The sequence below is a fragment of the Cydia amplana genome, chromosome 23 (genome assembly GCF_948474715.1).
Source record: "Cydia amplana chromosome 23, ilCydAmpl1.1, whole genome shotgun sequence".
Lineage (NCBI taxonomy): Eukaryota > Metazoa > Arthropoda > Insecta > Lepidoptera > Tortricidae > Cydia > Cydia amplana.
Genome location: NC_086091.1, coordinates 1699956 through 1723328, shown reverse-complemented (window position 1 = coordinate 1723328; position 23373 = coordinate 1699956). Strand labels below are relative to the sequence as shown.

Here is a 23373-nt window from a genome sequence, read left to right as displayed (position 1 = left end):
GGTTCCCAAGTGTGGTGTCGGCAAGGCATGCAACCATGCCCCGGACTCAGGTTCCCTAACAGCCTTTAGCCTGGCAACGTCCTTCCCCACAGCACTCTCCAACAGGCCCTTATGCCACTCACGGCACAAAATATCATCCCAAAGTCTTTGTGAAGAGGGGTTTTCTGGTCGTTCAACTCCTGCAAAGCGGCACGACCACTCGGAAAGAGCCTCCTGAAGAAATGTAATACAGATATTGCCACCATTGAAGGAAAGAATTCTAGTGGCAAGACCTGATGCCGCATGAGATGATGCTAGGAAAGCCACCAAACCGACGTCACGCATGCAACGTACCCCCAGACCCCCATACCGAACAGGAAGTGATGCCTGGCGCCACTGTGGTTCATCGAAGCTGACATTCAAAACACCCTCTAAGCCCTGACGAAGTACACGATCAAACACCTGTACATCTTGATCAAACCTCCATATCGGTGCAGTTCTCAAGATATACGTCACACGAGGCATTGCAAAGCAGTTTCGTAGAAGAATGAGTGAAACATGCGCCGACAAGTGTTTGAAATGTACAAAAGCAGACTCCAGCGCCTGAGTCTTGGCCTGAACCGCCGAGCTCACCCCCTCTGGAAAAATGGGTGCTCCTAATAAGGAAAATGAAGTTTTGTTCAGCAGCCGGAGACCTGGAAAAACCGACTGGAAGTTAGGCACGGAATCTAATGCTGAGGTACCACATGGATACAGCTGACATTTTGTGGAATTTACCTCCAGCCCAATTGATTGCAAAGCCGGTAAGAGCCTACTCACATCATCCAGAACTACATTAGGGCTTCCTCCAATAGTGCCATCATCCAAGTACCACACATTCAATGGTGACTGCAAAGTCGTTATACAATTCTGTATCGCAAGACAAAATACCAGAGGACCCAACGGATCTCCTTGTTGAGCACCAACCTGTGAAGAGATCGTGCTGTCACCAAAGAACAGGTTACTCGGAGAGGAATAACATTGGAAAAGAAAGGGATACAAAGTTGGAACACATGTCTTTACCTGTTCCAAAATTATATCCCTTTCTACCGAATTAAATGCGTTCTTGACGTCAAGCTTCAATATAACGGTATCGCTGTTCTCACGGGACTCAGCAAAATGCCTAGTCGCATGGATTGCCGCCTCGCAACCTAAAGGAGTGCCAAAACCTATTTGACGTGGCTGAAAATATGCTGCCATCTCATCCTAGACTGCATCGGCACTTACCATCAGTGAGATTGTTTGCTTACCTTTTACCAATAAAAAAAATAGTTAAAACAAAACACCTCAAGATTTAAAAATAATATAATTATGTTATGATTTTGATAGTATTTTTGGTTTTGATAGTATGACCTTGAAGATCACTCACGCTGATTGGAGCATGTGAAATGAAGTGAAGGTCGTGCGTGAGATGCGCGCCAATCAGCAAGACGATCGTCAAGGTCATGTCAAAACCAGGTGAAACCCGTAACAGATTGTTCCATTGGAATCAATCTTCAATTTGCTGACAGTAAATGTTTTGTTCAAAAATTATTATTCCTTTATTCATTTAATTTCTCAGATTAGGTTATTTATAATATGGATATAAAAGTAAAATATAAAAACACTTACAAAACAATAAAAAATACATATAAACACATTATAAAAACCTAACCTAGGATGCCGCCGGCAGCGGGGCAGGGCCCAAGCTACCGGTGGTCAGGGCCGCAGAGAGAGGAACCGGCGGACTATCCGCGCCGTGTCCAAGATCACCGCCTTCTGCATCTGGCCCTTGATCCAACCACCTAGCGAGAGTCTCTCAAGATGTTATTATTATTCTCTTTATTTATTTGAACTCTTAGGCTAGGTTATTTTATAATATGGATATAAAAATAAAATACAAAAACAATACAAAATACATTATTCAATTATTATTATTATTATTATATTGTTTAATACACTAGCAGCTGAAAGCTGATGCGTGTATATCACTGCACTTGTTTTTTTTAACGATTAATGTTCATTTTTTGTTCTTTTAAGTGTTTTGTTGTTGTAAATGTAACATATTTAAGGCAGAAATTGTTAATTAAGAATAAGAATAACAATACATTTATTGATAATAATTAGGAATACAGTACATGCACAAGAGGTGTCGAATAATCCCCAAACTAGGCTGAGCCTGTATCATGGGACTTTTATTTGTAATTTAATGTTGCAAGCGCCAGTGTCCATTTTGTAACATCTCAAATTATAGACTAAATAGTAATAGACAGTTGAAAATTGACCATTAGGCTAAAGGAATGATATAATAATATGATTAGTGTACAGTCGACGTCAAAGATTATGTTACTTTTGCCTTTTGCACCCGCCTTTGTAATAAGGCGAAAAATGTAAACATATATTTGACGTCAACTGTACATGCAAAGAACTGTTGACGTAAACGTCACTAATGTTCGATGTCGTTTACGTAATTTTTTATCCAATATTATTGATCAATATTATTCCATAAAATCACAAGCGGGCGGAAATTACTGTTTTATGAATGAAACTAGTAGACATAATTATTTTACAGTTACAGATATATTTTACAGTAAATTCAGTCTCAGTGAGAAATTTGCGTTAGAGGACAATACAGCATTTATGACACAATTGGTATTAAGTACTTACTGATTTTAAGTAACACACTTTACTTGTTTAGTTACAGTATTGACTTGTTTAGACATCGCTTAAAAAAAGTTAATTATTGTGTAGTAAATATTGGCATGGCATAATTATTTTTTCTTAACCCTTTGCCCATTTCCGAAATATTTTATACGTCGGAAAAGTTAGATTTACCAAAAAAAATATCAAAAATAAAAGAAGGAGAGGAAAAAAAGAAGTACCTAATGAAAATGTACAACAACTAGGTTACATTTTGTCTCTTTAAGAATGTTAAAAGATCATAGTTCTGCGAATATTTTTTTTTACCAATCGTTAATATGCTGGACTTATTATTTTTAAAGAACAGTTACATTTAGGTACCCTTTAATACAGATATGCCCTATAAAGTAAAATTAAGTTTTTATTTTATTTACATAAAATGATTATCGCTGGCCTTCACTTAATATTGAAACTTCAATAATAGTACTTTTATTATCTACTAAAGTATAAAATAGTCATTGTATGAAAACATTAAAATTATATAAACTTATTTACTTTACTTAACTAATTTTCTTTGACATTGACACTTAAAGCTTTTAATTTTAGGCTTATAAAATTTCGATTTGATATAATAAAGCCGTTTAAATTATCAATAGTAGAAAAATTCATAGATTTTTACGATACTCTGGTATTCGACTAAAACTGTCTAATTACGATTTTTTTTATTTAACAGTATTATTTCTAATTCTTTCAAAACTTCACAATCATTTTTTTATTGTATAAAACATAAGCCTTCTTTGGCTTTGCCATAATATGATAACTACAAAGTAAAAAGGCCAGAAGTTTAACAATTTTCATATCTTACTAGTTTTTTTTTTCACAAAATTTAGATTAATATTATTTTATTTTATTAAGTACAATGATGTCATAATTTTACTGAGATTGACTCAAACAATTTCACTTAAAACTAATCAAGTCTTAAAAACCACTTTAGTGACAACCCTGACGGTTTACACCGACCAAAGCGGCATACAAAGAAGATATTAATTTCAACAGAATGTACGGAGTGAGTGTTCTATACACAAGTATTATTTTTTATATTTTAATAACCTAACTACTTTTTAACAGCTTCCTAAACGTGGGTTCCTGTTCCTTGGCCATTACCTGTAAAAAAAGTAAAATTAAGAGATTAAAAAACATGAAATGTTCTGAAGTTCGTTGTTCGTAGGGACGACACAAAAAGAATAAGATAATATTAAACACTTCGACTTAGGTAACTAAAATACTTAATCCTCGCCTTTAAATTAAAATTGTAGAATAAAAATATTGATGTGACGAATTTACGCAAAATAACATCTGTGCACTAACTTAATCTTAATATCCCTTTACTAATCCCAGACGAATAAGTTTTATAATAACAAGTTTATTCTATTAGGCATTAAATTTTAATGATATTAAATATCCACAAAATGCTTTATTGCTGTCTCGTCAAAACTTTACCTAATCTTTTTATAATAAAATGCTATTCGGATTTTTTTATTACTGATATTGTGATGATAAAAATGTTATCTTACAATATACAGGGTTAAATAGAAGTCGTGACCTGAACGTTAAGAGTGTGTAACTATTGAAATATACCTACGATTGAATTGAATATGTTGCACTTTCCTCGCTATAGTCAGGTGAAAAGTTTAATGTTACACACGGGTGCAAATGTATTTTACAGTACATATGGGGCTACTTTTCCGCACTAGTGCGTAAAATAGCACTTTTCGTGCGTATGTCGAAACTTTAAAGTGCCATATGTACTGTAAAACGTTGTTCGATACACGTGCGATTAGGTAATTCGCAACTCGTGTCGATTTAAAACACTCCCTTCGGTCGTGTTTTAATTTATCGCCACTCGTTTCGAATTTCCTCTTTTTCGCACTTGTATCGAAAATAACTATTACTTCTCGCTTGTTGAAACACTCGCGGGTAAAATACAACTTTGCACCCTTGTATAACAAATAACTATTTTTACCTTTGGCAGTTATTTGATTAGACTGGAAGTTCCCTTGGCTCGTCGGTGGCAAGATGTACAAGCCCGTCTGAGGTGACACCCGTGGCACCTGCAAAAAAAAAGTGAAAATAGTGAAGGCCGAACCGTTGATAGCCTAGCGCTAAGTGTAAGGCCCGAGTGGACGCTAGAGTTGGGCGTGCAGCGGGGCGGGGCGTGCGGCGTGCATGATAAACAAATGCAGGCCTATAGGAGCGGCCTTAGCGCACGCTGCTCAAATCACGCGTGACCCCGACGCCACGCTGCACGCCCCGCCGAACGCTCCGCTTCGAGCGTCCACTCAGGCCTTACACTAAGAGCGTGAGACTTTCCATCGTGCGGGTTTAAGCCCACAGGCACATTCTGATTTTAATAATAGGTTAAGAATTGGATCTAGATTAGATATGGATCTGATCTTTCAGTGTCAAAAGTGACGTTTTTAGTCGACAAATGTCGCTGCTGACATTGAAAAATCAGATTCAAATGGTGATGATATATTTGGTAGGTGTATGGTATCTCGGGTCATGCATTAAAGTATTTTCCGGAACAGTAATTATAAGTATTAATAATAAATTAAAAATATTAATAAATTAAATATTTATTTGCAAAACAAAATAAAATTCAACGTCACATCAAAGTATGCCTTATTCTTTTTACAATTAAGAGAGATAATAGCGTAGAGGTCCTTGCCTTACCACATAAATTATAAAAGGGTACAGTTACAATCCACCCCAGATCACTTCCCACTAGATGAAGGGAACTACGCACACAGTTAGTATTTTTTAATTAAATGCAACCGCGAAATGAATCAGGCCGTAAGTTTCAGGCGATTTTAAAAGGTTTTTATTTTATTTAGCCTAAACTAACTGAAAATCATTTTACTTGTAGTAATATTTTGCATACAATTGTACAACGTACGTCGTACATAATCATCACATACAACAGTTGTGATATCACGTCCGTAAGTCTTTGGCGACTATTACAAGCCAAATACTACTACTTGTAACTTATTGCTATTCTGCTTATAATTAGCAATTTAAAAGCTTTACAGAAATGGGCTCTAGGACATACTAATGAGAATTATAGAAAGGTAGGGATAAACATGAATGCAGGGGATTCAAAATAGTGTGAGGCTAAAGTGTTATTCAATAAAACTTGCTAACTATGTAAACAAACCGCCATAGTAAAATTGACACTGAATGTCAATTTACTAGAAACTTTTGTTTACATAGTTAGCAAGTTCTATTGAATGACACTTTACAGTAAAATGGAACCGTAATGAATGTACCGTAGTTGCGAGCGTTCGAAAGTTTTTCATAAGTGTAAGGCCTGAGTGGACGCTCGAAGCGGAGCGTTCGGCGGGGCGTGCAGCGTGGCGCCGGGCTCACAAGTGATTTGAGCGGCGTGCACTAAGGCCGCTCCTATACATTTGCATTTGTTTAACATGCACTCCGCACACCCCGCCCCGCTGCACGCCCAACTCTACCGTCCACTCAGGTCTACCGGGGTTAATCGGAATTAAAATCACAAAGAAAAAGAGGAAAAACGCGGAAACATTTTCAGTATCCTTTCATGTCGCCTTTGAAGTTAATTTCTTTATAAAAGTATTTTTAATAGCGTTAATTCTTATTTTCCTTCACTGGTTTGTTTCAACCTTCTTTTAAGCAAATTAGCGAGGGCTACAGTTTTTCCTTAAATTATAATTGTTTTTTTAAGTCTAGATACTTTATTTAGCAACAGTCCGGGGTACCAAGGATTTTATTATAATTTCAATCGGAAGGCATTTTTATCCAAATTAAAATGGAGACATTCGCTTACGAGGACCACTTGCACCATTCACTAACCCGGGGTTAACCGTTAAACCTGGCGGTGCCATGGTTACCAATACAATTTGACACTGGGTTAACGTTTTAACCGATTAACCCCGGGTCAGTGGGGTGGTGCAAGTGGCGCTTAATGAGGACGTTACTTCAAACAAAAAACGTCACTTTTTACACTTGTTTGACGCTGACATATCCGATTCATATCGTTCCTATATCTAATATTTGACGTATCTTAAAGTTCGAATATGGCTGTAAGCTAAGACTTACTTGGGGCTGTGCCGAGCTATTGGCAGATGATGATGATGCTATAGGACTCGTCAAGGGCTTCGACGATGATGATGATGATGGCGATGTCCCTGATGTTGCTGCAAAAGAAAATGTTGTTGAAATAAACAGTAGAAATATCGGTTCTTACCATTTTAAATAAGTTTTGGCAAAAATTTAATTGTTGATGTGTAATTTCTAAGTTTGTCAAAAAATTATTGTTATCTTGGCTAGGTACGGGCCCTGTTCTTAAAAACCCTAATTCCATTTGTCTGGTTTTGTTTTTTTGGTGAATGGAGACCATTATAAGTATTATCATAAAAAAAAACACTTTTCATTCAAGCTTTTATCGCTAATTGTACTATTCCTTCATCAATCAACTCCTGATAAATGACTACAGTCCTTATTAAATTACCTTGACACGCTCTTATTCTTAACAATAAAGTCGCGTCAAGATCTTTTTGAACACCTCGCCCGCTTAGTAGCTTCTGCTGCTGACTGTACTCATCGTGACAATACTTACGTTGTTGTAACACAGAGTTCCTATGTCCACTTCCCATCTCCATCATCAGATCAGCTCGATATTGCATTGTCAAATATCGTATAGTTGAACGTGTTTATTGGACAATCTTTTTCCAAACAACATTGCCTTGCCTAAGGCATTCAGTCCGCCATTTTTACAATTTAATATTAATAAATAAATAAAATAATAAACATTAAAACTCTCGCTGCAAAATATCGACAACAGAGTCCTTGAAATTATCTGTACCTATTTTTTCAAACTCAAATTGCCACCACATAGCCCCGAGATTACCGACGGCTAGTAACATACATCATTTGAGCCCAGGACACCATTTAAGCTCAAGGTACCCCAATTGACCCCAATAAAATAGTTGGAAAGTTACCTGGGGTGAATTAGTCCCAGCGGTACGGGGTTGTTACTATAACTTAGCAGAAATGGGAAGATTAACTAAAAACCTATGAGTACTTGGACGGTTTTAGAAATTAAAACATTAGAATATTATTTTAATTTTTAACAAGCAGAAACGTTTGCGACCGATGCTATTAAGCTTAGAATAAATTTAACAGTGGAAAAGTTACTGTCTCGGGTGAGACTTGAACCACGTATCCAGACGCCGTGAGTTAAGTCTCACCCAAGACAGTATTTTTTCCACTTTTAAATTTATTCTAAGCTTATTAGAATCTTAAAAAGATTAATTGTTTCAAAAATACACAATATGTGTAAGTACTTTTGTGGACAATTGTATAGGATTGACAACAAGCTGCAAAAAATTACTTAAAAAAGAAGATTTTTGTACAGTACCTATACAGCATTTTTTAAAAGAGTATTCTTCGTCAAAAATTTCGTCAAAAATATTGGCTCTTGTAAAAATTTCGTCAATGGATCTTCAAAACATAAATGTTGACAAGTAAAATATAGGGATGCACTCAACTGTCAGTGATAAAGCAACCAGTGTTTCTCAATAGATACAAGCCTAAGGTAGGTACTTAAAAATACCATAAGGATACCATTACTCAAAAAACGGCATAAAAATCACGTTTGTTGTATGGGAGCCCCACTTATATATTTATTTTATTTTGTTTTTAGTAAAATTTCATTGTCTAGCTATCACGGTTTATGAGATACAGCCAGGTGACAGACAGCCAGGCAGATGTACAGTGGAGTCTTAGTAATACTTAGGGTCCCGTTTTTACCCTTTGGGTACGGAACCCTAAAAAAATAACTTACCGGGTAGGGGTAGATTATTCCTAACAGAGTAGTATGGCGGCGGTGCGGGGGTTGCGGCCGGATTGGCTGTGTTCACTTGCGGGACGTATGCTGAAGGAAATAATTGCTAATGGGGCCCGTTTCTCAAAAGCTTGTAACTTGTAATACAAGTGGAAGTCCCTTTCTAACAAAAGCTGTCAAAAAGTGACATCCGCTTGTATTACAAGTTATAAGCTTTTGAGAAACGGGCCCCAGGTACGTCATACCACTAAGGGTTTTTTATTTTATTTTTTACACTTCGTAACATTGTAACATTTTGGCTGCAGCATAGTAAAGTGGGACTTATTTTTTGTTTATTTTACCTGTATCGATTATTTTAATTCAAATATCTAATAATAGGTACTGAGTTTCTTGGTGTCTTATAGCGTTATTCAAGAATGTCTGTCAAATAAAACATGTAAGTATACCAAGATAATAATTTGTACCTGTATCTCAGTAATTTTTGTATGTCCTTGTTAGAAAGAGACACAATTTAACACACTTACTGGTAGAGAATGCCTTTTGTACGATAAGTTTTTCTTTTGTGCAATAAACATTAAATAAATATAGATGGTCAAGCAAATGTTGTCAGTAGAAAAAGGCGCGAAATTCAAATTTTCTATGGGACGATTTCCCTTCGCCCCTACATTTTTCAAATTTGCCGCCTTTTTCTACTGACAAGATCTGCTTGACCATCTATAAACACAAACTTGCTAAGTTTTCTGAATGTATACTTACAAATGGGTCCGCTCCCTCTTAAATACGGATTGCCGTATGTCGCGGCGTATCTCACGTCCACGCCGCCGCTTAAAGCTCCATGGTTAGCCATCGGGATGACTGTTGACAAAATGTCTTTTAAATTTAAATATATTTAAGCAGATTTTGGAGAGGTTCGAGCAACGAGAAGAGCATTATATGGTGATATCGTTCGTTCAGGCGTCCCAGATACTGCTAGAGTGACGAAGCTCTATAAGTGTAAGGGCTGAGTGGACGCTCTTGTTGGGCGTGCAGCGGGGCGGGGCGTGCGGCGTGCATGTTAAACAAATGCGCACGTATAGGAGCGGCCTTAGTGCACGCTGCTCACATCACGCGTGAGCCCACAGCCACGCTGCACGCCCCGCCGAACGCTCCACTTCGAGCGTCCACTCAGGCCTTACACTTAGACGTGTAGTAAATATCCAACTGGCGTGAAGTGGCGCAGAATTAGAGTGGTGTTCTATTATGTCACAGGCCAAGATCCTTTTCTTTTCGGTCACTGATCCTATGAAGTAAGGAGATTTTAAACACGTATTTATATTAAATAGGTTTTTAGAGTTCCACCTACTCAAAAACTACTTCAATTTAGATAGTAAAACACACACTTTCCACCGACTGGATCAGCAAAAATGATCAAAATTAGATTTATAATTCAAAATATCAAGGTCGTTTTATCTGATATCATACTGATAATAGCAGTTTGAGAAGTTAAGTAAAACTTACCATCGGGTCCAACCAGCCCCCCCAGCCTTCCGCAGCTAGCTTGCCTGTTCAAAGACCCGCACTGGGCTGGGTATTCTGTACTTCTAGAGAACGATCCTGTCAGACTGTCAGGCTGTGGGGGGGCGTAGTCTCTTGAATAGTCTACGTAAGGTACATAGCCATTACTCTGTCCACCCTGGAAGATAAATCAAAATTAATGACTGCGATTAGGGATTTCACTAGGAGGTAGATTCAAGGATGCTAGGGAAAGAGGATAAAATAATAGCAGACAGTTGAGAGTACTACCAATGAATATCTTGGAACTTATGACTTTTGGTGAAGGAGTCCATCATCGAAATAATCCCGATTAGGCCTCTTCCACTTTGGGAGAGAAGGTCAGATGGCAATCTTTTTCGTAAAACCCAATGTCTGTGCCAATTTTTGGGATCAGTATTCCAAAAGCGTATGCCAGGTTTAGGTATTTTAGGATGTAACCAGCTCTAAGATAAGGACTATGATATAAGGACACCATCGCAAGCGCGGACTTCTGGCTGAAGGGTGTGGTGTTTCGACGGTTCCGGGGCAACCTGCCGAACCCTACACCAAGTCAGACGACGCAACGGAGCCACGCTGTTATGATTTGTTTTTATTGTTTTGTAGTTTCACAGTGTATTGGTTTTACTGTAATGCTGTGTCACTTATTTGAGTAATAAAATAATAATAAATAAATATATAATAATATATATGAGATGCTCTTTTAAATCTTACCTTAAAATTCAAATGGCTGATGGCTTGATTGAAGTCCCCGCTGTATCGCTGGTACTTCATCAACTCATTGTCAATGCCAGGATCTGGTATAGACACTGGGCCGGCTAATGGTAGACCCAGGTTCGTTGTCAGCTGGAGGTTTGAATGGAACTCTGTGTCAGATCCGTTTGATGCGTCCTGTAAAAAAATTCAACGTTAATTTTTCCTTGGACGTCTATAATAATAAAGGATCTATATCCCCACGCAAGCCTATCAAAAGACCGGGATATATAGGACCGTAAAATCCAAAATGGAGTTACAAATAAAGAAAACACTCACCCAAAAAAACCTCTCATAGAGTCATAGCAATCATAGAGATGAGAGGATTTTTTTGGGCGAGTGCTTTGTATGTTTGAGGAGTGCCTCATCATCAGCGTCATCGTGGCGTAGCGACATGGTGGGAGCGAATCTGCGTGAACTTTTCAGTCAACAAATTGGCGATAAGTAGCACGGGACTGAAAACTGTTGCGCAGTCTCGTAAAGCCGTCTCATTTTGGATTGCTGAGCCAACGGAATAAGTATGTATCGCTTCTTGCTTGTCACCGCCAGTTGCCCTATTTTCTTATTCATAAAATGCGATGCGTGTTGCGGATGACATATGTGAAAAAATGCATTTTATTTTGACGAAACCTGAGGTGGATGAGCTTTTTGTATGATGACGAAGCCTGCGCTGTGGATCTGAAGGTACCTATGCTGTTATTATTATGTTGGTTTAGTAAATAATTTGACAATAGTTTTTAATGATTAATAAAAAGATATTTCATGCCGCTTCATAAAATTTTGCAAACCCCTTTTAATTGTTTTCTCTTTCTCAATAACCTTGTCCAACTGACAAGGACAAACGATTACTAAAAGCTTGTTAAATCTAACAGATATTTATGAATAACCCATACTTACCATTTCACAGCTCCCCTCAACCTGTCTCAACTCCATCTTCAGATCACTGATATTAGAACTCCTATCGCTGTCCTTAAACGGGTCGCCACTAGCTTTGATGTTAGTGATGTCTGGCTTCTTGTCCAGGTCTCTCTTGCGGTGACATAGCATGACGATCAGCATGATTATCAGGATAACTATGATGGCTGAGGATCCGCTGCTTATTATAAGGATTAGGGGGAGGGATTCTGAAAAAAAAATTAAAGAGGAAAAACCAGTTATCAGATAAAGTACCTAGAGAATACTCCAAATAGATTTTTGGGATCATTTATGCATGGAGAAAATAGTTATTTACGATACAAGTGCGGAAAAGAGGAAATTCAAAACGAGTGGCGATATATTAAAACACGACCGAAGGGAGTTTTACAATACTTATGCCCCTTTAAATATTTGACATAGCAACGAAAAGTGCTTATTTACGCACTAGTGCGGGAAAGTAGCACCATATGTACTGTAAAAGTAATTTTTCGTTCGACGAACTAAGTTATAAACAGTGGCTTGATAGCACAATTAAAATACCTAGGTTTTCAGAAATTATTTGCTATCGGGATATTTGCTTCATCGTAATTTTGCGGATCTGGATTCAGATCTAAAATCCAGGAACAACGAAATTTTCTGTTTTTTTTTTTAACAAAATTTCATGGCTTTTTCATACTTTTTGCGCGTTTTTATGGCTTTTCAGTGTAGTTATATAATGGTAATCAAAACGTAAAGCACGGACAATCTGATCTGATTTTCACAAACCAAGGTGATGTACAGTGCTCGTCGACTACATGAGTCAAAAATAAAGCTTTTTTTTTTCTTAATACTTACTGTCAGGTATGAGTCGTATTTCAATACTATCCGAGCCGTATAAATTGGAGACACTACAGTTGTATGTACCAAAATGTCTTGCGTCGCTCTCTCTTATTATTAGAGTTGACTTCGTCTTCCCGTCTGTTAAGGTTTCTTCTAAAAATGCATACTCCTGAAACAGTAAATATTATTACAGTCCGTTCGGAAAGAGTCGTAGAATAAGTATATTGGGCCCCATACATTCCACGACTCTTCTCTTTCCGCACTGACTCTAATTGGAAACTTTGGACGGTGAGAAATTAATTAATTTAATTAAAAAATTAAAAATTTATGATGATATTTGGGGACCATACACAGATTGACCTAGCCTCTAACTAATCAAAGCTTGTAATAGGCGATGATATACACATTAAAAAAGTTTAAAAAAATTGTGATGAACATACAAAAAATATCTTCTCGACATTCTAATCCAGGACGTTCTGCAAAGGCTAATTGCCGTTCAAAAATTCACAAAATTTCGTGTCATTTGATATACGTACTTAAACTGTAACTTATGTTTTTGAACTTTCTCTAAGCCTCAGCTATGGCCGTACATCAGGTAGGTATATTAAAATAAAGCTTAGCATAAACTCAAAAAGCATATTTCCCTTTTGCATACAAACTACTTGCATAAACTGCCTCCAATCAAAACCCCGTAACAGTCCCTAAAACTTTAAATTCCGCTTACCTGGTTATAGAATGAGTTGATCTCGTTCCCTCCGAATGACCAGAGCACGTAATCAGGCTTCGGGACAGAGAAGGATATACACTCTATCCTCACGCTGTCTCCCTCTACGCCGTATTGTGTTTGGTTTGACATTATTTTCGGCGGACCTTTGAAAAAGGGAGTTGTTGAAATAACAGTAGGATGAGTATAAACTCGTACTAAAAATACGCCAGAACAGAAATATTGAGGGATGAGAAGTAATAGAAGAGGATATTTACAAATTGTTGTAACGTTCTTCTTTGTCGGATGCTAATTAGGGCGATATATTTTAAACTCAGTATTAACAAAATTATTATAAACAAATGCGTCGTCTCAAAGTTTTATCTAATCGAAATTTTGCAATAATAGCTCATAAATCATAATATTTTTTTAATACCAACACGCCTTCAAAAATTTACTTAAAAAACACTCTTAACACTTTAATATTAAAACTAGCATGACGAACTTTTCTCGAAGTTTTCCAAGTGTTGGCAAGACTCAAACTTCATGCATACTAACGCATACGCCTCGCACGGAATACTAAATTATGGCAAATTGATCGGTCGATGTATGCGAGTTCAGAAGTGGGATAGGTTAGACAAGCTATTAAGGTTTTGCATGTTGCATTTGGCAGACGCCTTTGTAGTTAAGGCTGCTACGTTTTGAACATGTTTTGCATCATTAATAGTTCGAAGCTGGCGTAATAAGTTTAGGTTAAAAATGTATTGTGTCTTTTATCAGCTGAAATGTATCCTAAAGTAGAAAAAGAATAAATATTCCAGGTCTAACCACCTCCAAGTTACGAATAGGTATTTGATTACAGAAAAAGTTTGGGTAATTATTTTTTATTTTAAGGCATCAAACAAACTAGGTACTAGATAAGAGAAAATAAACATTTTCAAATATAGGTACTCGTATTTGTCCAATTTTGGTGTTGGAAGCGGCGTTTGAATATAACACAATTATCTCAGTTGTCACTCGCAATAAATTACGCTCGTTATTTTATATTCGCAGAGAGAGATGCGATGTGAATTATGTTGAAATTGTTGACAAGTCAAGGCACAAATTTGTATTGCTTATTTATGTTTAAATAAGATTAAATGCCGTCTTTGACGGAATTCGTGTTCAATAAGGGTTAAATCGAAGCTCGAAGAGATTCCGCTAAAACTAAGTTCGTGTCACCAATTTTGGCGATAGACCGCACTTTCCTTAACAAGTTGTCAAATTGTGTTCAACATTCAACCTGTAAAAGTTTGAGCGTTTGAGCTGCCATCCTTAACTTACAGATATAAGATACAGATGCTTAAAAGACAAAAGTCATGCTAAATCTGTGGATTGTTCTCTTAATCTGATACTTTTTACATCTATTTTCCTTTGTCATGACAGATAAACCAAAGTATCCACTAGCTGACATACCCAGAAATTAAATCATATAGGGATAAAACAAGAAAAGGACTGCGAGAGCCAGTCGGCACAGAAAAGAGTAGGAAAAGAAAGGGTTGGGCGCCAACGCCAACCCCAACTGAATGGTCTATTCTTTACTTTTTTACTTTACCTTTATCTTAAACTAAAACAAACTGTTACAATTATCCATGCCAACCATGCCCGAAACCACCTCACTGTGTCGCCAGTGGACACTGCTATTAGCGACCATAACGGCCAAAAGTATGTTTTCACAATGGAACACAGGAAAGCAAAAAACAACAAGAAACAGTTTGTTGAGCGCCGGTTATTTAATAAGGAATCTATTCAATTATTTTATATTGACATTTTGAGTTATGATTTTGATTTTATTTATGATGCGACTTATGACATACAATTGAAATTTGAAAAATTATTTAACATTTTGACATATTACATAAATTTACGTTTCCCGTTTAAGAAATTAAAAGTTAATCGAAATAAATGCACGCCTTGGCTGACTGACGAACTTTCCGAGTATATAAATAAATATAAAGACCTTGTAGAAATAAGAAGACAATATCCTGACAATCCTATTATATCAGACTGTATAGAACATTATTCAAAACTTATAAATTCAACGACATTGACTGCTCGAAGAGTCCATATAGAGAACAAGCTGAAACACAGCAAAAGTCCAAGTAGGGAAATTTGGAGGATTGTAAACGATGAAGTTGGCCTAAAAACTAGATCAAGTATTACTTGTCTAAATGATCCAACGACAAATGACAAAGTACCTAGTAACGAAATTCCGAATGTTTTTAATATGCATTTCATCAATTCCGCAAATAAATACCGTATACAAATAAACGAACACCAGTCCTCGCAATACCTCAGTCAACACCTCAGTGGCTCGTCCGTGCCCGCTTACTGTCTTCCTACAATAACGCGTGACTTACTGTACAGAACAGTGCAATCAATGTTGAAAACGCGTAAAACCGTAGACACATATGATATATCGCTAGACATAATCCTATGTGTCTGGCCGGTCGTTTCTGACATTTTGATTGTACTGGTTAGTAAAATGTTCGAAACCGGTGTATACCCGCAAGTGCTTAAAAGTACGAGGGTGTGTCCGGTTTATAAAGGCAAAGGGGACAAGAGTGACGTGACGAACTACAGACCCATCACCATAGTACCCACCATCTCTAAAATTGTAGAATCAATCCTATCATCTAGCTTAATGACTCATCTTGAGGAAAACGATTTGCTCACGGAAAACCAGTTTGCCTATAGAAAAAAGTTGTCTACAACTACAGCCGCACACAAGTTCTATGACCAAATCGTAACAGCTTTGGATGATAGGTATAAGGTGGCGGGTATTATGTGTGATCTATCAAAGGCTTTTGACGTTATTGACCATAATTTATTATTAAACAAACTCTGTAGTTACGGTGTCACAGATGCAGCTTACCGATTGTTCAAATCATTTTTATCAGACCGGAGGCAAGTGGTAAAGTTGTCTATAAATAGCAGTGGCACACTAACATCTGACACTGGATTCATACACTTAGGCATTCCTCAAGGTTCGGCACTAGGAAATACCTTATTTTTGACATTTGTCAACGACCTTCCATCCGTTATCACAACAGGATTGCCAGTGCTGTTCGCGGACGACACCACCGTAATAGTAAGCGCGCAAACCTATGAGCAGCTGGGTGAAAAAATCAATGACACTTGCAGACAGCTGCAGCGGTGGTTTACAGTTAACGGGCTGCTGCTGAATGTAAGCAAGTCCAACGTTATGGTTTTTTCAGGACGACACGTCTCACTACCACCATGTATATCTGACGTCCCGATGCCGCTATGTACCGAGTGCAGGTTTCTTGGTTTTATGATGGACGCGAACCTGAACTGGAAGTGCCATGTTGACAAATTATGTGATAAGCTGAGTAGTGCCGTCTATGTATTAAGAAAATTGAAACCTCTTATATCGCAAATTGCATTAAAATCGGTTTACTTTGCCATATTTCATTCGCGAATGTCTTACGGTTCTATAATGTGGGGTAGCTCGACGGATGCGAATCGAGTCTTAATACTACAAAAGCGTGCCCTGCGCGCCATGGCTGGCGTTAAAACAAGACATTCGTGTAGGGGTATTTTCGTAGACTACCGAATATTGACGCACTACTCACTACATATGTTTGAGGTTTTGATGTTTGTCAGAAATAACTTATCGTCATTTTCTAAAGTAAACGTCTCTGGCAAGGTGATTCGCTCAACAGGGCGCCTTAGAACTGTCCCGCGTCGCATGGCACTTGCAGGGAAAAACCCGCGTGTCATCGGCCCTACTTATTACGAGCGACTACCCCAAGACTTGAAAGACGAGCCCTCTGACAAAATATTTAAGAGCCGTTTGAGAAACTTTTTATTGGATAAACCACTGTATTCTGTAAAAGAGTTTTATGAAATCACTAATTAGATTTACTTAGATTGTTGACATCTGAATTGTAAGGTTTATTATAATTTATTATTTATTACTTTAATGACGATCCTCTCATTGTGACCTTAATTATTTTTTAAATATTTGTTTTTAATTTATTGTGATACTACTGACATACGATTTGTAATTTAATACCTAAATTTTGAATGAAATTTTGATTGTGACTTATTCTTCATACTTATTCAATTATTTCGTAATGTAAAAAAAACTGACAATCACAATATAAATCCCTGACAATCTACCATGTGTAATTTTAAGTGAAATTGTATATTGTGAGATAAATAAATCATATCATATCATATCATATCCACTAGGCAGAAGCCTAAGGGCTAGTCAACCAAAAACACATCTTACCTCTAACATAAATCATAGCCGGAGCTTCAATCGGCTGATACCCTTCCGTACTGGCCTTACACCAATACTGGCCTGCTGTAGCGGCATTCACTGTGACAGTGAGATTAGAAGATTTACCCGCGATCTGTAACAATACTTGAAATCAGCAAAACTCTTTATTGTAGCCACATTAAGTAAATTAACCGAGACTTAATCGCGTATAATCAATCATGATTTAAAAACTGGACAATAGTTATTTCGAAGTTTTTGTAGAAAACCGGTTGCGATCCCTAGTTGACATTAACATCCTCTAGTCGCGTGAGTTTTCGAACGGTGTCTTGTTTATCCTCTTAAACACAACACTACTGTAGTGTTTGCATATTCCCAACACTACTGTAGTGTTGTGTTCAAGTGGATAAACAAGACACAGTTCGAAAACTCGTGCGGCTAGAGGATGTTAATGTCAACTAGGGATCGGAACCGGTTTTTTGCAAAAACTTCTTTTTTTGATTTTTTTAATACACGAAATGTAGAACTCAGATGTGTTTATAGGTAACGACTTCGTATTATTAGATTGCCCAATTATAAATGAAATAATTAACAAAGAACGAAAAAATACCGTTTTCGTTCCCATGCAAAAAATACCTGAATTGTCAACATTAGCGAGCTTTTCGCCGAGACCACGAGGACAATGTCGTCTTCGAAACGTCGGAGTCAGTTTTAAAGCTTAATTACGCTATTAAGTCCGATTTAAGTAAATGGGTTAATCAACTTTTTCTTGTCACACGTTGCTATGGTTACGGTCTCCTGAGTCACTCTTAAAATTCTAGGTTTTTCGTATTTTAATGAACCAAACTTGCATTTTATGGTAGTTATAAGACCTTTCCATAATGGGACATCTACTGAGCATGTTAGTAGAACATGGTACAGCAGTTCTTCTAACAAATCTATGCTACTATTGTCTCCTCGCTGATGGGACAGAATAACAATAAGAAATAGTTGATTGACCCAAATAATGGTTGGCTTGCTGAGCCACGTTCACTGTGAATGTGAGATTAGAAGATTTACCCGCTTTGCAAGAATACTGGAGATTAAAGCCCTCGTTTTGTTACGTAGTCAAGGAAAATATAATTATTATGGATATTAACTTTTCTTAAATATAAGATTTGTTGTAATGGTGGTTTAAATCGTATTTTAAGAAGTTTCTTACAATAATAATAGCCCAGTATTCCATTTTCCTAACCCTAATGGAGATCGTTTGTAAGGTTCCGTACCTCAAAAGGAACAAAATGAAACCCTTATAGGATCTCTCGTGCGTCTGTCTGTCTGCCCGACCCCCCACCCTCTTTATCTCCGAAACTACTGGGTCTAAAATTTTGAAAAAATACACAAACTAGTTCTTAACCTATTGATGACAGAACCTATTAGAAACGTGCAGTCAAGCCCTTGGAACGCGAGTCCGACCATCCATTTTTAACCATCAATCATTGACAGATCTCCTAACGGGATCTGATAGGCAGTGAGAGTAAAATGTTTTTGCTGGAATTCTACTCACCGTAACATGTTCTCCTCTGTACACAACCCACTCTATCTTCGGAGTCGGATAACCGTCGACGAGGCAAGTTAAAGTGGCTGAGGATCCCGCTTCTGCCTCCACGTTTCTTGGTCTTTGGCGGAATGTGGGGCCGTCTGTTGAAAATAATAGATTTAGATTTCATTGAAATAAGTATATTTGTGTTACGGAAAAGATGAGTGAAAGAAGAAGGTTGACAAAGAGAGTGTATAAGGGAGTATGATTTACGACAGTTTATAAGGGCTCATTTAAGGCCTGTGCACACCGTCTGCGTGTGCGTGACGTGCACGTGCGCGTGCAGCGTTGTAGTATACAAATCCTTATGAGAGACGGTACACCGCTTGCGTGACGTGTGCGTGTGCAGCGTAGTAGTATACAGATCCTTATGAGAGACGGCACACCGCTTGCGTGACGTGTGCGTGTGCGGCTCCAACATTTTAGTGCACGCGCACGTGCACGTCACGCACACGCAAGCCGGTGTGCACAGGCCTTTAGACGGTCGCATGCTAGTTTCATTACATTGCGTCATTTGATCGGTCGGCTGAATTGTTGTCACCTCAATGGTCCGCAATGTAACTAAAATCGCATGCGACTTCGCGCGCCCTTATTCTGTGTCAAATTATCTGTTGCCAATTTACAGTAATGATACAAATGCTAAAACGAAGCGAAAAACTAAAGTCCAGTCGTTAGCTGTTGCAATTTAGCTCCGACACGATTGTTCCGTGACTAACTGTTGTTATTATCATTACACTTTACTTCCTTAACTGCAGTTATAGTTCTGCAGTTGTAGTCTTAGTGTAAGGCCTGAGTGGACGCTCGAAGCGGAGCGTTCGGCGGGGCGTGCAGCGTGGCGTCGGGCTCACGCGTGATGTGAGCAGCGTGCACTAAGGCCGCTCCTATACGCTTGCATTTGATTAACATGCACGCCGCAAGCCCCGCCCCGCTGCACGCCCAATTCGAGCGTCCACTCAGGCCTTACACTTAAGGATGACTCACGCTAGACCGGGCCGGGCCCGAGCCGAGGCGTCCGACATGTCATTTTCTTGGCTGACGGGTGATCACGTGGTGCTTTCCATAGAAAACGCAGCGCCGGAAGCTCCGGCCCGGCCCGGTCCGGTCTAGCGTGAGTCGTCCTTTATTTTTAAAGTTTTTTTTTTATATTTATACTGGGAGGAACAGTAATAACTAATGGACTTAATATAATTGAAGTCAGGAAGCGCATGTATTGTATACACCTATATTAAATGAGATTATATTACTTTAATACGTAATATCACTTCATATTCATTATAGCTATCACTTTTCGGCGAATGAAATCATTGCAAAGCGGAATAAATTCCAATAAATACATTTTTTTTTCTCTAGCCTATTTTGGTGTCCCACTGCTGGGCAAAGGCCTCCCCTCGTTTTCTCCACTCGACCCTGTCATCGGCATTTTCCCACCATTTGGGGTAGAATGCGTCCAAGTCGTCCCGCCATCTCCTTTTCGGTCTGCCTGAACTCCGGCCTGCACCGTCTATTGTGTTCCGTGGGTCCCACTCAGTAACCATTTTGGCCCACCTTTCTGGGTGCATGCGGCAGACATGTCCAGCCCAGTCCCACTTAAGCTTAGCGGTCTTGACGCCTACATCTACAACTCTAGTTCTGGAGCGTAGTTCCGTGTTTATGATCCGATCAGTTCTGCGAACACCTAATATACTACGCTCCATCGCACGCTGGCAAACCTTGAGTTTCGATTTTAGAGCCAATAAATACATAGTTTACATATTTTACTTCGCTAAAAAGTTAAGTTTTTTGTTTATTTCTCACTGCACCCACCTTGACGCTTTTCTGTTTTGCCCTATGGTTGACTGGTAGAGAATGCCTATAGCGGCATTAAGTCCGCCTGTTGTACTCTTTTTTTATGTGCAATGAAGTTTAAATAAAATAGTTTATCAACCGCTCTTTACAGTCAATTTACCATGAAATATTTTATACTCAATAACGTAACAAAATGCATTAAAGTTCTTAGTACTACCATAGAGAAAAAAATACATAGATTGCTCACTCCATACATCAGTTTTAGTACCAAAAAGACTATTAGCATCTAGCATCGAGTAGCGGAACTATCAGTACTGCTACTTGACAATAGATGTAGCACCGACCGGAAAGTCTTATGCTGTTGAGATAAGACTTTCCGGTCGGTGCTACATCTATTGTCAAGTAGCAGTACTGATAGTTCCGCTACTCGATGCTAGATGTAGACACTGAAATTAATAGTCTAACTGATGTACGGAGTGAGCACTCTTGTCTTATTATATTTCTCTATGGTACTACATACTTTGTCTTTAGTATTCAACATAATTTATAGGTATTAATAAACTGTGCTCATAATGATGACACTACCGGTATAAACTGTACCTAATAACGATCGACATATAAACTGCAAGACGATGCAGTATTTTGTATGTGATAGTAAGCCATTTGCCAATTAACTTTAATAAGGACTTAAATAACTTAGATATATACGGCGTTTACGTCGTTTTTACGTTAAACCGATATGCTACCATGCTAAGTTGAAAAGTCGTATGTTAAAATGAGTTTACTAGTGATACACGACCTTTAGTTTTGAGATAGTGTAAGTACACAGTTAAGGTAAAACAGTTTTTTAACTGTATCTATATAAACTGAAATATTATTATTGTCTGTAACCATTTGAGTTCCTTATTGTTTTATTGCTTGACGGGCTAGACTTGTGAACGAATCTAGGGAACAGATCAAATTATTTTAGGAGAGTAGAAAAACAAGGAGAGTTTTATCAATAGAGAAACCCCGTTGATATTTTTGATTTTTTCATTAGCTTAAAATTTAAGCAACTTTGGTTTTCAAGACGGTTTTTTTGCAGAAAATGTCGAAAGTAACTCATGATTGTGAATCTAAAAGACACCTTGAGTTGACGAGTAACCTAGGGGCTGGATCACTCAGCGCGAGAATATAGCCAGCTTTATGGGCACCTTTTCGCAGAATTTGGGCAGACCTGGCTGGGGGACATACTGCATAGTTGGTTTAAGTTTTGTTTCATTTTAGTAGTTAACATTTATTTTTTTAAATTATAAATATTGAATTTAATAAATTATTCCAAAATAAATAAGCCAAGTTACTGCATCATACATATACTGTGCATCGACCACAGTCTATAATTAACAAGTAACGTAACACGTGAACTTTACAAGGCATTATTAACGGTGTGACCTTTGCATGGGCTACTGTAAGAAACTATCGATTCCTTACTTATGGGGTAATGGGTTAGGGTAAGGGTGCTAAAAATGGGTAATTAAGCCTGTTTTATATTATTAAGGATCGTTTTGTATAAAAAGTCACATTAGAGCTGGAATTCCTAGTCATCTTTCAACGGTTACTAAAATATAAAATGCGGCATTCGGATACTGTGATTCTACCCATATACTGATTGTGATCAGATTAGTGGGTCTGTGAGCTGTAGACCTCGCGAGCCTAACTTAAAACAGAATAAACGTACTTATGGCTCAGAAATTTTGAAAAAAAAAAATACAAAAAATTATCAACAAAAAAACTATTTAATCATCGAACTATTTAATCACGAGGAATAAATAAAATAAAAAGTACAATTTTGACAGAAATATTTAGATACGATATTGATCATATCAGTGTCAAAACTGACGTTTTTGTTTGAAGGAACCTCAGTTTTGATACTGAAATATCCGATCCATGTCGTATGCTTAGCAAATTTTTGACGTATTTTAAAGTTCGAATCAGGCCGATTGTACATTATAGATCTGTGAAATAATAATTAAAAAAATATTCTGCAGCCTCAACTTTGGCCTTAGAACATAATCACTAAGTACATAGTATTATATAAAACAAAGTCGCTTCCCACTTCCCGCTGTCTGTCTATCCCTATGTATGCTAATATAGATCTTTAAAACTACCCAACGGTTTTTGATGCGGTTTTTTTTTAATAGATAGAATGATTCAAGAGGAAGGTTTACGTATAATTTGTTAACCCGTGCGAAGCCGGGGCGGGTCGTATTATATAAAACAAAGTCGCTTCCCGCTGTCTGCCTGTCCCTATGTATGCTTAGATCTTTAAAACTAGGCAAAGGATTTTGATGCGTTATTTTAAAAAATAGATACATCGATTCAAGAGGAAGGTTTATGTATAATTTGTTAACCCGTGCAAAGCTGGGGCGGGTTGCTAGTATCAAATAAAATAAATGATCCAAGCCCTAAAACAAAAGTCTCAAAATAAATTTAAGTAAATCCTGGGCAATTTA

General features: G+C 37.7%; 1 protein-coding gene and 1 long non-coding RNA gene across 2 annotated transcripts in view; both read right to left on the bottom strand.

Moving 5' to 3' along the window:
- The window catches only part of LOC134658889 (uncharacterized), a 582766-nt gene that overhangs the window by 458268 nt on the left and 101125 nt on the right, over window positions 1-23373 (bottom strand). The gene's annotated exons all lie outside the window — the stretch shown is intronic.
- The window catches only part of LOC134658796 (irregular chiasm C-roughest protein-like), a 147285-nt gene continuing 127024 nt past the window's right edge, over window positions 3113-23373 (bottom strand). Inside the window, exons 11-22 of the mRNA XM_063514449.1 lie at window positions 19064-19197; window positions 17530-17653; window positions 13254-13399; window positions 12545-12698; window positions 11693-11919; window positions 10757-10933; window positions 10010-10184; window positions 9269-9367; window positions 8513-8602; window positions 6766-6863; window positions 4661-4748; window positions 3113-3801 (exon numbers count right to left, since the gene is read on the bottom strand). Coding sequence (XP_063370519.1) covers window positions 3770-3801; window positions 4661-4748; window positions 6766-6863; window positions 8513-8602; window positions 9269-9367; window positions 10010-10184; window positions 10757-10933; window positions 11693-11919; window positions 12545-12698; window positions 13254-13399; window positions 17530-17653; window positions 19064-19197 — 1544 coding nt within the window. The 3' untranslated portion in view covers window positions 3113-3769. The remainder of the gene's footprint in view (window positions 3802-4660; window positions 4749-6765; window positions 6864-8512; window positions 8603-9268; window positions 9368-10009; window positions 10185-10756; window positions 10934-11692; window positions 11920-12544; window positions 12699-13253; window positions 13400-17529; window positions 17654-19063; window positions 19198-23373) is intronic.